We start from the raw sequence: 14,296 nt of genomic DNA, 5'->3' as shown, positions 1-14,296 counted from the left end.
TAGATTTTTGAGTGGGTGCAAAGCAGGGGCCCCAGTGTGGCCTGGCCCGACACTCCTCTCCCAGTGTCGGAGGAACCAACACTTATGGATAAGAGTACTGAACCAGGTCATGCTGGAGGTGCCAGCACCTGGTTCGCGCCCACCAAGTGCCCTGTTGCTTGGCCGGGCTCCCCCTGTGCAGGTTGGCAGGCGGTGTAGCATGGCCCTGCATGGCTCTAATACGGGGCACTCCAGCAGCGTCTGTGGCGAGGGCTGGAGTGCTGCGTTGGGATCCTTCACCCTCTGCACTGTGTGCCCTGCCCTCGGTGCATGCATGCACCTGCCCCAGGCTCCGGGAGCTCACGCTACATGGCTGCATGCACAGAGTCATTCCAGCTTGGTATTGCATGCATCAGGGGTAGCCAGTGTGATCGCCACCAGTGCTGTTGGACCGGATCATTTGCCAATCGGCCATGCTGACCGGGACTGATAGGCATCAGTGTTCAACCGCACCATGTTGGTTATTCCAGCCCTATATTGCCTGCAGTGGCTCTCTGGGATTTTAGACAAGTGTGTTTCCCCTGCCCTATCTGGAGATGGCAGGGATCAAATCTTGGACCTTCCACATGTGAAGCCTGTTCTCTGTCCCTGAGCTACGGTCATTGTATTGAAATAAGTAGTTATGTCTAGGCTGGAAGAGAGATAATTATTGCATCTGTATGAAATGAAATCTGTGTATTATACTTTGTTTAAATTACAGTGGTACCTCGGGTTAAGTACCTAATTCGTTCCGGAGGTCCGTTCTTAACCTGAAACTGTTCTTAACCTGAAGCACCACTTTAGCTAATGGGGCCTCCTGCTGCTGCTGCGCCGCCGGAGTCCGATTTCTGTACTTATCCTGAAGCAAAGTTCTTAACCTGAAGCACTATTTCTGGGTTAGCGGAGTCCGTAACCTGAAGAGTATGTAACCTGAAGCATATGTAACCCGAGGTACCACTGCATTAAGATGCTGAAGGTATTAAAACACTGTGAGATGGTACCAACATTGGATACAACACAGAGAAAGAATTGTGGACCTTGTTAGCCTCCCCTCCCCAAGTCCTGATGGCTGCAAATCGCGATCTGAAGTGACACATGTTTTGAATAGACTGCTTTGCAAGTCTCCGCTGCTATTATTGGCTAAAGGGCTAATGCTTTTGTATATGGCAGGGCATCTGTGTGGCTTCCTAACGGGGTGATCCTGCCTGCCGAATCTTGGACAACATGGCCAGTTTTATTCTGCGTACAGTTTCGACCAGCTGCTCCAGTCCCCTTTTCAACAGTGCACTGTCTCACAAGGCGAAGACTGTGAAGACACCATGCCTACGAGCCTTCCGCCTGCACCGGGTGCTCTGGTGCCAGGCTCCTGTCAAACCAGGTATGTGAGTTCAGATAGGCATTCATGATTTCAAACTAACAGGTGTGATTCTTGACACCTGTAGAAGCCAGTTCCCAACGTTCCATCCCCTCTTCCAAGATTCTGTCACCCTCCTAATGTAATCCATAAAAGGAACCTGGAATGGTTTACCAGGGGCAGGCAGCAAGTTAAGTTTCGATTTTAATGTTGATTCTATTCCTCTTTCTCCCATTATAAGTGAATGGTTGCTAAGCTCCCTTTCAGGGTAAAAAGAAAGGTCTAAGCTTCTGGGTTAATTTGTGAGGGCAAAGCCTTCCCTCCACATTCAAAGTAGGTCGCCCAGCCTTCGCTGACAAGAGATCCTGCAGGAGGTCAAAACGCACCCCCAGGGTTTGTGTAAGGTTATCGCTCCTTCTGTATGCTCCCTGCCCATTATAATGATTAGTAATTTGCTGGTGAAGATGTGTTATATTTGGAAGGGACACAATTGTGCCTTGGAAACGTGCGTATGTTAAGTTTGCCTACAAACGTGCCAAGGGCAAGGAAAGTCCATGATGAAGTGCAAGATAATACTTCCGCAGCTAGCAAATATTTGTGGAACTCAGCTAATTAAATATATCAATATATCTAGATACTTTTTGTCTTCAGGTTAAAGCTTAATCTGCAGTGGTTGCTTTCACGAAACATATTCTGTGAGACTCTTCTCCCCCCCCCCCCTTGCTGGACCATACATATTTGGTGAAGCTTGGGAATTTGTTAACCAACCCTCTTACTTCCCCAAACCCTTCCCTATTACAGTTTTACCTTGGTAGTTGAACGGCTTGGCTCCTGAACAAATTGGCTCCCAAACGCTGCAAACCCGGAAGTGATTGTTCCGGTTTGTGAACGTTTTTCAGAAGCTAAATGTCCGACACGGCTTCTGATTGAGTACAGGAAGCTCGTGCAGCCAATCAGAAGCCGTGCCTTGGTTTTTGTACCATTTCGAGAGTCGAACGGACTCCCAGAACAGATTAAATTCAAGAACCAAGGTACCACTGTACTTCTTGTCAGTCTCTGTCTTCTTTCCCCACTCCTCTTTTGTCCTAATTAGTGGGGTAGGAGAGCTGAAAATAATGCCAATATATTTAGCATCTGGCAACCAGTGCATCCTTTTGGATGCAAAGATAGTACATGGGTAGATGAGTCTAGAAATCCTGGGTCACAATTATTCACGGCTTTGGTGGCTCATTTACCAGAAGTAATGTATTTATCATTAACTCTGGAAGTGTATACTCGATTCTGACCAAACTAAGCCTCCCAATGTCTATTTTGTCACCTGACATCTCATCTGGTTTTTAATCATATACTTCTTGGATGGGCAAATTCTAATTCACAGAGCAGTGCAAGTAATCAAGAATGGATGAGAATAGAGCATCAGAAGGTGATTATGGAATTTTAGCAAAGCATGAAATCCACTTTTCATGCTCAGTCCAAAATTCTGTAGGTAAAACAGTAGTTTGTATCATAGAAGGGTTCTTGCTCTGTAGAAGGAAGTTCAGCTTTCATTGAAGAGTGTTGACTATCTAAGGTCTGGGCAAAAATGGAATGGTTTTTCTCCTATTAAGTCACTGAAAGGCATGTTTACACTTGTGCCTCTTATGTTTACAGACAGTCTTTCATGTAGCTTGGCACACAGGCAGGAGGCAGAGCGGTGGCTCTGCATGACTAAGAGTAGCTAAAAAACGTCTTTAAGGAATAAACTGAAACTGAAAATGGATGTCATGTTAATGTTTTGAGTTGCTCTTTTGCTTCCTTTGTGTGTGTGTGTGTGTGTGGGGGAATATTCTGCAGTTCACTGGTGTAGCAAGCACTTTTAGTCTGACTTTGGCAGTAGCTATTATGCAATGCTATTATGAAGTGAGTGCCAATGGAAACAGCCTACCTTGCTTTTTGAATGGACCACTCTCTGCTCAGCCATTAAATAGGGCATGTTTGCATATCATGCTAAACCACAGTTTAGGACAAAGAACAGGAGCTGTCACAAGACCCAGGCTCACACACTTTCCTCTCCTTCCGTAAGGCCAGGAGCAGGACTTTGGTAGCCCTTAGCTTCATATTCCCAAAATCTTTGCTTATCATTGTCTAGATCAGGGATCTTTCATTTTTCTTAAAAAACAAAACAAAATGCAAAACCTAATCAGTTTCAGAACTAGCTAATTTCAAACTGGAACTTCTGTAGCTGGCTTGGCCAAGTGTTATAAACCAGAATCCCTGGTCAGGATGACAAGAGATTATAGGAAACAGAAGCTAAAAGACTCTCCTGGCATCCTCCTAGCCATGTGAAAAGAGGAGAGGGGAACACAGGGCATGCAAACTCAAACCTCCCAGTTTTAATTTCTTTGCTCAGATTCTGGTTTAGTGTGACCTGCAAGTGTTTCCCCCCAGTATTAGATTAAGATCAGTTGAACTCATTTTTAAGATGATTAACATGTTAGCCTCTTCATTGGAGGGTACATGGAACTTTCTGTTAACTTTACTACTTCTTTTGCTGGTCAGAACAAAGTAACAGGGTGCTTTTTACATTTCAATCAAGGTGAGTGGTGGTTGTGATTATCCTAGGAATTTGCTTAACCTTGTTGCCATCCCATCTTGTGTCTGATTGCTGGCTGCAGGTGGATCCTACCATTCATATCCTTCCTTCGCTCCTTTCCTGTATTTTCTACCTGTTCCCAGCCTCCACAGTTTCTTAATGCAGTATAGTAGATATAGTATGGGACTTGAAGCTGGGCGACCTTAGTTCACTTCCCTGCTTGGCTATGGACTTAGCTGAGTGTAACGGAGCCAGTTGGTGCCTCATGGTCTTATTTATTGGTTTATGCCACCTTTTAAAGCAGTGCTGAGGGACCTTTGGTCCACCCAATGTTGCTGAGCCGTAACTGCCACCCACCTTAGCCAGCAAGGCCAATAGTCAAGGATGATGGGTGTTGTAGTTCAGCATCGTCTGGAAGGTCAAAGGTTCCCACCTCTGGTTTAAAAGGTTAACACCCTTTTCAAAGTGATTTACAGAACAAAAACCGAAACTATTTATATATTCACACATGCAACGTTAAAATAACTACATTGCAAAGCAAAATCATCAGCAACAGCCAAAGCCGTAACTTTAAAATATTTCACCAGCAACAGTTTAAAGCTGATCCAGGTCTCTTTAGGCTTGTTTTTTAAGCCTTTTTAAAGGAGGGACCTCAGGAAATGCATTGCAGAGGGATGGGTCCACAATAGACAAGTTCCTGCCTTAAATAGGATAAAATGAGTACCGTATTTTTCGCTCTATAAGACTCACTTTTTCCCTCCTAAAAAGTAAGGGGAAATGTGTGTTTGCAGGCTGTGCCTCGATTGCAGGCTGTGCAGCTATCCCAGAAGCCAGAACAGCAAGAGGGATTGCTGCTTTCACTGCGCAGCGATCCCTCTTGCTGTTCTGGCTTCTGAGATTCAGAATATTTTTTTCCTTATTTTCCTCCTCCCAAAACTAGGTGCGTTTTGTGGTCTGGTGTGTCTTATAGAGCGAAATATACGGTATTATTTTTTTTTTTTGGCACACTGCTCTGAGTTCCTTAGAGGTAAAGGTAAAGGTACCCCTGCCCGTACGGGCCAGTCTTGCCAGACTCTAGGGTTGTGCGCTCATCTCACTCTATAGGCCGGGAGCCAGCGCTGTCCGCAGACACTTCCGGGTCACGTGGCCAGCGTGACAAGCTTCATCTGGCGAGCCAGCGCAGCACACGGAACGCCGTTTACCTTCCCGCTAGTAAGCGGTCCCTATTTATCTACTTGCACCCGGGGGTGCTTTCGAACTGCTAGGTTGGCAGGCGCTGGGACCGAACGACGGGAGCTCACCCCGCCACGGGGATTCGAACCGCCGACCATGCGATCGGCAAGTCCTAGGCGCTGAGGTTTTACCCACAGCGTCACCTGCGTTCCGAGTTCCTTAGAGGGTGGGATATAAATGTTGTAGTAGAAGAAGCCATTGGGTTGCCTTTTTCCTGCTAGCATAACTGATGGTGAGTGATTGGTGCAGTACTTCCTTGGTCTGCAGTGGTACAGGCAGTCAGGGCTGGGCTTATTATGTGAGGTGTGAAGGATGCCCCACTAAAAGCAACTGATTTGCTGCCTTTCCAGTTTCACTGGAAGATGTCAATGTAGGTGTGCAATTTTACTGAGTCAATGTAAACGGAAACGTCTTGGTCTGCTTCCTCCACGCTATTCATTGTATCTTTTTTTTCTGTCTTCATTCCACCTCACTCCCTTCAGGCTGTCTCCTTGTCTTCCTGCAGAACTCTGAAAAAAAGGTGAGCAGCTTCTTTGGAAGCTGTTGGTATAGTGAGTTGGTAAATAGGTACAAGTTTTGTTTCCCCCCCCCCTTCCCCATCTTAGCAGTAGTCTTTAAAAATAGCCTCTTGTCTAAAGAGGCTGCAGTCCTAAGCACACTTACTAGATAGTAAGCCCCATTGTGCTCATTGGGATTTGCTTCTGAATGGCTGTGCTTAGATTGCACTTTTGGTGTCTAATCTTGGGTTTTTGTCTCTGTGGAAGGTCACTGAGGAGTCCATGAAGGCGACCAACATAGTGCTGCTCTCTTCTTCTCCGTAGTTCCCTGTAGATTTCCTTATTGTGAGATTTAAGCAAAATTGAAGTGATCCTCTGTGAATGGTGGAAGCTTACCAGGGATGATGTTGGGTCCTGTGGCTGGCCTTTTATGTCTGAGTGATGCTTATTCCATGCTTCATCTTTGTAGAAGCCATTGCTGTGACCTGGTGAATGGGAGGGAATGACTGGGCATTTTATCAGCGCTTCCCAAAGCTACCTTGTTTCTTCACGGGGGAAAGGGGTGATACCTTAAAGAAGGGGTGAGCAACTATGGTATATTGTTAACTCATAAATAATAAGTAATATTATTTTTAGTATTATAATAAAGGGTTGACCTTTGGCCTGGCACTTCAGTTTTGGAGAAGACTTGCACTCATACCAGTGGGAGCCAATTTATTAGGAGGGGTGATTTTCATTGGGATGGCAGCTGAAGAGTAAAACAGCAAACATCTACCTCCCTTGTGCTCTAGGATGCCAATGAAAATCTCCCATGGTGCACCAGTTAGGCCTTGGGTGGTGGGGGAGTTTCCATTACTGCTGACAGGGTTGTGTAGTGGTTAAGAGCGGTAGACTCGTAATCTGGTGAACCGGGTTCAATTCCCTGCTCCTCCACATGCAGCTGCTGGGTGACCTTGGGCTAGTCACACTACTCTGTAGTCTCTCATGTTGTGGGGGAGGAAGGGAAAGGAGATTGTTAGCCACTTTGAGACTCCTTAAGGGGAGTGATAAAGTGGGATATCAAATCCAAACTCTTCTTCTTCAGGAGCTTTCCCCCAATCCTAATTGCCACCTGTGTGTTGTGTGTGGGGATTATTTTCCATGGGATGATAGCTGAGGGGGTAGAGAAGTGTAAAGGAGAGAGAATGAGTTTGGTGGACGGGGAGGGGGGAGAGACAGAGAGAAGGGGGAATAGCACCACCCATGCCAGATATGTGCTCTAACCATGCATGCCAGCTGCTAGGGGCCAAGGCACTTCCATCACTACCCCAGTGGTTTTTTGAGGGTCCCAGGCTCCCTCAATATTCAGAGGGCCTTTGGCTCTGCCCCCCCTGGCTCCTCACGACGTCGCGTGTGTGTGACATCAGGATGCCACATGAGGTCCCCTCAATCATCTTGAGAAGATGGTGCCTCTGGCCCTGAGAACATAGTAAGTCCCTACTGGGTCAGGCCAATGGCCCATCTAGTCCAGCTTCCTGTTCTCACAGTGTCCAACCAGATGCCCGTGGGAAGCCCATAAGCAGGTCCTGAGCACCAGAGCCCTCTCCCCTCTGCGGTTTCCAACAACTGCTATTCAGAAGCTTATTGCCATCAGGAATAAGAGCCACAGATAGCCTTTACCTCAGTGAATCTGTATAAGCCTCTTCTAAAGCCATCCATGTTGATGGGCTTCACTGCCTTATGTGGTAGCGAATGCCATAGTTTTAACTATGCACCAACAAGGACCCTTTTTTTTGGTCTGCCTTGAATCCTCCATCATTCAGCTTTCAACACAAGTCTAGGATTATGAGAGAGGGAGCCAAACTTTTCTCTATCCACTTTCTCCATGCCGTGCATAATTTTATAAACTTCTATCATGTCACTTCTTCTCTAAACTAAAAAGCTGCAAATGCCTTTTTAGTTTTCCAAGAGATTACTCCTTAAGTAATGGAACAACAGTTTCTCCACTCCTGTTTTATGGCTGTTGGTGTTTCTGGTGTTACAGCATTTGAAGGAATGTTTGTCGCATATTTTGGAGGAACAGAAACACTGCAGCCTGGCCAAGTGGCATGTGGAACATGACCTTGTGAGAAATGGCTGCAGGACCAGTTCAGCCATAGACTTGCTACTTGGCCTTAGGCAAGTTGCTGGACTCTTAGCTGGAGTTTTTCACCTGTAAAATGAAAGAAGTCTATCCCAAGGTCATCACCTTTGCAGCTAAAGAAGACTATAAAAAACATTGTACCCAAAGTGCAAATGACTGTAGAATTTTTTAAAAACCCAAACGTTATGCATGCTAGTAAGTTTTACACCTGAGAGAGGAAGATATTCTGAGACTTCTACCACTAAGTTCACACTTAACCACTTTTCCTAGAACTCAAGTGCTTACTGCTTTATTTAAATTGGACTTGGGTGACAATCCTGCACACTTATGTAGGAGTAAGGCTCATGGAGCTCAGTGGGATTTGCTTTCTGAGTGATTGGGCTTAATCATTTGAATGTGTTTTTTCTTTTCCATTACTATGAATAGTTAATGTTTTTTATTGAATTACTCCTGCCATATATGCACTGGTGAGTTGTTATAGACTGGTATCTAAGGGGATGATGGTTGTCCATCATATTTTCAGCTTGAAGCATTGTACGTGCAAACGACTATTTTCATTGGAGGTTGTCCTCCCTCTCTCTCTCTCTCTCTCTCTCTCTCTCTCGCCCCCTTTGCAAATTACCAAAGGATTTGCTGTTTGCTTCTCTTCCATTTACAGGTATCCCATATAAGCAGCTGACTGTGGGTGTTCCCAAGGAGATATTTCAGAATGAGAAGAGAGTGGCCTTGTCACCGGCAGGAGTTCAAGCCCTGGTTAAACAAGGGTTTAACGTTGTTGTGGAGTCGACTGCAGGAGAAGCTTCCAAATTCTCTGATGACCATTACAGAGAGGCAGGGGCACAGATCCAAGGGACGAAGGAAGTCTTGGCATCTGATCTAGTCGTCAAGGTAATTCTGGATGCCCCCCCCCAATACTTCCCTATCGCAGGTGTGGCGAAACCTTTTCAGCTTCTGGGCCCCGCAAGCCAGAGGTGGGTGGGGCCATAGGCACACGTGGGCATGCCTAGAGGCAAAAGTGGGCATAGCAATGGATGTGACTCCTGCCTTTGTACAAGAGGCTATGTTACAGCCAAGTAAAAAGTCCCCACCCACCCACATCATTCCATCTAGACAGGCAAGAGCCATCTTCATAGTTCCAGGGACATAGTCCAGCCAGGCAAAAACATTGAGCTAAGGGACATAGAAAATAGGTGTGTGGCTTGGGGAAGGGTTGTGGCTCAGTGGTAAAGGTCCCAGGTACAATCTCTGTCATCTCCTGGTACGGCTGGGGATGGTTCCCTGTCTGAAGTTTTGGAGAATGGCTGCCAATCAGGGTAGATAATACTGAGGTAGATGGACCAATGATCTGACTCGATATAGGCAGCTTCCTATGACAGTCTGAAGGGCTGGATAGAGAGGCCTGTGGGGCTGCATTTGGGCCCCTGGCCTGAAGTTCCCTACCCCTGCCCCATTCATCCTGTCGTACGAACGCCCTATAATAATAATAATAATAATAATAATAATAATAATAATAATAATAATTATTATTATTATTATTATTTATACCCCGCCCATCTGGCTGAGTTTCCCCAGCCACTCTGGGCGGCTCCCAATCAGTGTTAAAAACAGTACAGCGTTACATATTAAAAACTTCCCTGAACAGGGCTGCCTTTAGATGTCTTCTGAATGTCAGGTAATTATTTATCTCTTTGACATCTGATGGGAGGGCGTTCCACAGGGCGGGCACCACTACCTATTTATGTGGTTGCTGCTGAGTAGAGAAATAATGCTGAGTTAACCTTATAGGGTGGAGTCAGACTGCAGCAAAGGCACAGAGTGTCGCAGATTCACTACCAGATGGCAGCTTTGATGCAGGCTGCAATCTGGAGGTGTTGAGTTTGCACTTGCCCATGGAGTCTTCTTTGTTCCCCCACCACGTATAGACTCCCAGTACTTTATGTTATGCAGGCCTCGGAGCTACATTTTAGCCTGTGCAGTGGTGGCTTTCCAACTTTTGTGTTCCAGAGGATCCTGGTGTTTCCGGGAAGCTTACTGATGCCAAGTTCAGTAAAGATATGGGCCTACGGTTTCTGCAGGCAATCTAGCAAGGCCTCACATACTTGCCCAGGTTCCCTTGCCATGTGAGAATGGCGAGAATCCTTGGATTCACTGGTGCGGTGTAAATGAATGTGTGTAGCAGACCATTTACCACTGGGGAGCTCTTCCTGTGCTAGGAAAGATTTGAAGGCAATTTGTATTTGCTTGCAGGAATGAGTGATGGGGGAATTCCAGAAATGCTGAGCTAGAGCTATGGAACTGGCCCATGGTGATCTGTGCATCAGGGCTGTTCACATATAAAGGAAGCCAGTGCCACATATTCACGAGTGTGCGATTTGTGTTGCCCACAGTCCTCCTTTGGCTCACTACAGCTGCTGCAAGAAGACCTCAATAAGTAGCCTCAGTGTAGTAGCTGCTATATATTACAGTGGTACCTCGGGTTACATACACTTCAGGTTACAGACTCCGCTAACCCAGAAATAGTGCTTCAGGTTAAGAACTTGGCTTCAGGATGAAAACAGAAATCGTGTTCCGGCGGCGCGGAAGCAGCAGGAGGCCTCATTAGCTAAAGTGGTGTTTCAGGTTAAGAACAGTTTCAGGTTAAGTACGGACCTCTGGAATGAATTAAGTACTTAACCCGAAGTACCACTGTATAAGGATTGTTAAGTACAGTAGTTCATTGCATAAGTCACTTGCACTGTCTGTAGAATTTCCATGCAACTAGCTGCTAGGAAGATAAGTTAATTCCTTCCTCCGTTTGGCAACCACAGCTCATGTATCTATCCTAACTCTCCAGATGTATTCAACAGATGGTGCGTGAGTGAGAGCTTTCTCAAAATATTGACTGCATATTTTTTATTTTGTATGTGCTTCGATATATTGTGATCATGAGCCACAGTTGCCATACTTAAAAAAATTAAGTTTCCTCTGCTGGCTGCATTTGTGATCTTTAATCAGCCTGCAGGGACAGTGTTTTTTTAAAAAACACTGTAATGTGAGGAATGGGATTTCCCTGCCATGATATTTCTAAAACATGTGTGAGCGAATCCTCAAACAGAAAGGAAACCTCAGTCCTTGCAGTCCAAATGCACTTATCACAAGGCACGTTATCGACTGAGCAAAGTCCATTCCTGCAGCTGCTCTTGAATGGCAATGATGTGCTAAGTCTTGGCTCCTGTAGTCTAAACATTTCGAAATGCATTAGGAGCTGCCCTATACAAAATCAGACCATAGGTCAACATTATCTACACTGACTTGGGAGTGGCTTTCTAACATTTCAGGCAAGATTGTTTCTTTGCCATTCTGGGGATTTCAAAAGGGGAACCTTTTGCATCCAAAGCATGTGCTTCACTGCTGAGCCATGGTCTGGCTAGAAACATACGGAATTATAAGTTTTGTCCACAGTAGCTTATTCAGCTCATGTTGCAGTAATGAAAGTACATCAGCTGGCAGTTAGGATGTCCTTGGTTTAAATCTTAAATATTCAGACTTGGAACGCAGAATTGGCCTTACTACATCTCACCCGCAATGCATTCTTCCCTTGTTACCATAATAAGGATAATAATTAAAAAATAAAAATATTAGCCTGCACCACAGAGCTGTTTGAGGATTGCTGAGATACTGTATTTGAGAGCTGTAGTGCTGCAGTGGCTGTTAGGCTGAGCTCGGAACCATGACTCCTTGTTTCAAAATCTTGCCAGGGCTATTAACTCAGAAGGTATTGTGAGGCAACCCACATGCTCCCAGGGATGAAATTCTGGTGTAGATTTGGACCCTGGCAGGTGCAATTGAGGGTATTAACAATTTGCCTTCTGCCACAGTCCCAATCTGGAATGGGAAGGAAAGCTTCCTGTTACTGTTTCCCTAATGCAAATAGCAGTTGTTGGACCCCTCATCTGGACTGAGACTGCAGCTTGAGGGGGCAAAGTGTTGAAGATCACTTATACCACTGCCAAGGGTCCGAGCTACATCAGTCTCCTACACCTGCTGTTTGCACTTAATGTACCTGTTAACGGTTTGAACATTACCTATTTTAGCACCAGTCCCTCTGCAACATTGGAATGAAAACTGTCCTTCTTTATATGCAGGTGTTTAGGATTATTAGGATGATTCCTGAGAAGCATATTGAACAGTCTTTAGCACTATGAAAATGCTAAGTGATGCTTTATTAATTTTTGCGCATTCTCAATTTCAGGTGAGAGCTCCTATGTTGAATCCAGCTCTTGGCATGCACGAGGCAGATCTCTTTAAGTCATCTGGTACCCTAATCAGTTTCATCTACCCAGCTCAAAACCCAGACCTCCTGAACAAACTGTCAGAAAGAAGAACCACGGTCTTGGCTATGGATCAGGTTCCTCGCGTGACCATTGCTCAAGGATATGATGCTCTCAGCTCCATGGCCAACATCGCTGGGTATGAAAACACAATGTTTTAGCCAGCTGTGTGATTACATCAATGAACAGTTGGGTTTTGGTTGGGATTCATATCCCAAACAAACCTTTGTTTGGGATAGGAATCCCAACCAAAGGTTTGTTTTCATTTGTGAACAAGGGCAGCCCGTGTGGTGCTCTCCACACGTTGTGGACCATAGCTTCTACCATCCATGACACTTTGGCATGCTGGCTGGGGCTGATGGAAGTTGTGGTATGCCATATGGTGAGGGCACCATGTTGTCTATCCCATGGATAAGCAATTCTGTCCAGTTGTGGAGATATACCTGGAGGTGTAGTCAAGGCTATGTGGTTTGGAAAATATTTAAGAATCGGTATCTATTTGGGTTCAAAGAATGTATGGGAATCTGAAGCCCACTAGGTTCTCTCTGTTACTGAGGGTGTGGATTCATTAGCTGGGAAAGGAATTAGGAAGGAATTACTTGCAGGTGAAGAATCTGAATACTTGCACATAGAAAGGAGTTTTTAAGCTCCTGCAGATTTGACCCAAACTTTGTAATGCCCAAAGAGCACGGGCCAGATCAGAGGGAGGTTGCCATCAACAGCTTGTGCATCTCCTTAGGAATGAGGAAATGGGAAGGCTATGTTTTGGACAAGCAAATTTGTCCAGCAAATACCCCTGCTATTTGTACCATCTTGAAATAAACAACAACACCCTCTTCTGAATAAATAAAATAAATGTAAGGTTGGGAAATGATACTGATGCTTGTGTTCTCCTTTATTTCTGACAGCTATAAGGCAGTTGTGTTGGCAGCCAATCACTTTGGTCGTTTTTTTACGGGTCAGATCACGGCAGCTGGCAAAGTCCCTCCAGCTAAGGTAGGTAATGAAATAAGTGCAAGTGCAGTTATTTGCAGGCACAATTATCAGGTGATAGAAATGTGATGTGACTTTGCATTTCAGCTGCAATAGATACTGGTTGGAATTTTGTTTCACAGGATGACTAACCGCCCCCCCCCCTTTATTTAGCATCTCTCAGTGAGCCAAATATAGCTTCTTTTGCTGTTAGTAGGCATTTGTTTGGATGCAGCTGAGGCTGAATGGCTTATGAATTGGCATCCTTCAAAGTTTAAGATGTTCAAATTGTAGACGTTTAATGTAAAGATTGGCTTGCTGTTGCTGGAATACAAGGTCTTCATATACAGCGGAGTATGTCCTATGAATTGCATTTTTGGTTAAAGAGATGCTGTGCTTTTTATCTAGCCTACAACCTAAAGAACAATACTTTGCTGATGTCTAGAATTCTAGGTTTAATTTTTGTTTTTATGGGCCCCCTTTTTGTTACAGGCTTGTAAAATAAAGTCCAAAGATCTGTACTGAGACTAGTGCTGTTGTAACAAGTACAGTACAAAGTGCTGTGTGCAGATCCTAAAGTACAAAATACACACAGATATTTTTGTGTGTGATTTGCTACTTTCTCCTTTAAAAGTGGGAAAGCCCCAAACCTGACATGTTGGTGTGTTTTAATAACTTTTTTTTATCTGCTGTTCATTTTAATTATCATTTAGATGGTTTGAATAGTTAAACATTTTTTTATAGAATTTTAATATTAATTCTGGTGGGACGCGGGTGGCGCTGTGGGTAAAAGCCTCAGCGCCTAGGGCTTGCTGATCGAAAGGTCGGCGGTTCAAATCCCCGCGGCGGGGTGCGCTCCCGTTGTTCGGTCCCAGAGCCTGCCAACCTAGCAGTTCGAAAGCACCCCTGGGTGCAAGTAGATAAATAGGGACCGCTTACTAGCGGGAAGGTAAATGGCGTTTCCGTGTATGGCTCTGGCTTGTCAGAGCAGCGATGTCACGCTGGCCACGTGACCCGGAAGTGTCTCCGGACAGCACTGGCCCCCGGCCTCTTGAGTGAGATGGGCGCACAACCCTAGAGTCTGTCAAGACTGGCCCGTACGGGCAGGGGTACCTTTACCTTTACCTAATGTTAATTCTAGGTTTCATTAGAATCAAGGACTATATAAATTTTGATAAATAAAACAATATAAGGGTGGAGAAAATATTAGAGTATATT

At 45.1% G+C, this 14,296-nt stretch overlaps 1 protein-coding gene across 2 annotated transcripts in view; it reads left to right on the top strand.

Annotated features, from left to right (window-relative positions):
- Positions 1-14,296, top strand: part of NNT (nicotinamide nucleotide transhydrogenase) — a 55,782-nt gene that overhangs the window by 5,514 nt on the left and 35,972 nt on the right. For both annotated transcript variants that reach the window (XM_028748232.2, XM_077936397.1), the window contains exons 2-5: positions 1,189-1,396; positions 8,455-8,684; positions 12,028-12,245; positions 13,015-13,102. In XM_028748232.2, coding sequence (XP_028604065.2) covers positions 1,243-1,396; positions 8,455-8,684; positions 12,028-12,245; positions 13,015-13,102 — 690 coding nt within the window. In that variant the 5' untranslated portion in view covers positions 1,189-1,242. The remainder of the gene's footprint in view (positions 1-1,188; positions 1,397-8,454; positions 8,685-12,027; positions 12,246-13,014; positions 13,103-14,296) is intronic.

This window comes from Podarcis muralis, chromosome 11, assembly GCF_964188315.1.
Source record: "Podarcis muralis chromosome 11, rPodMur119.hap1.1, whole genome shotgun sequence".
Classification (NCBI taxonomy): Eukaryota; Metazoa; Chordata; class Lepidosauria; order Squamata; family Lacertidae; genus Podarcis; species Podarcis muralis.
Note: the sequence above shows the minus strand (reverse complement) of the source record. Positions and strands in the feature narration are given on the sequence as shown.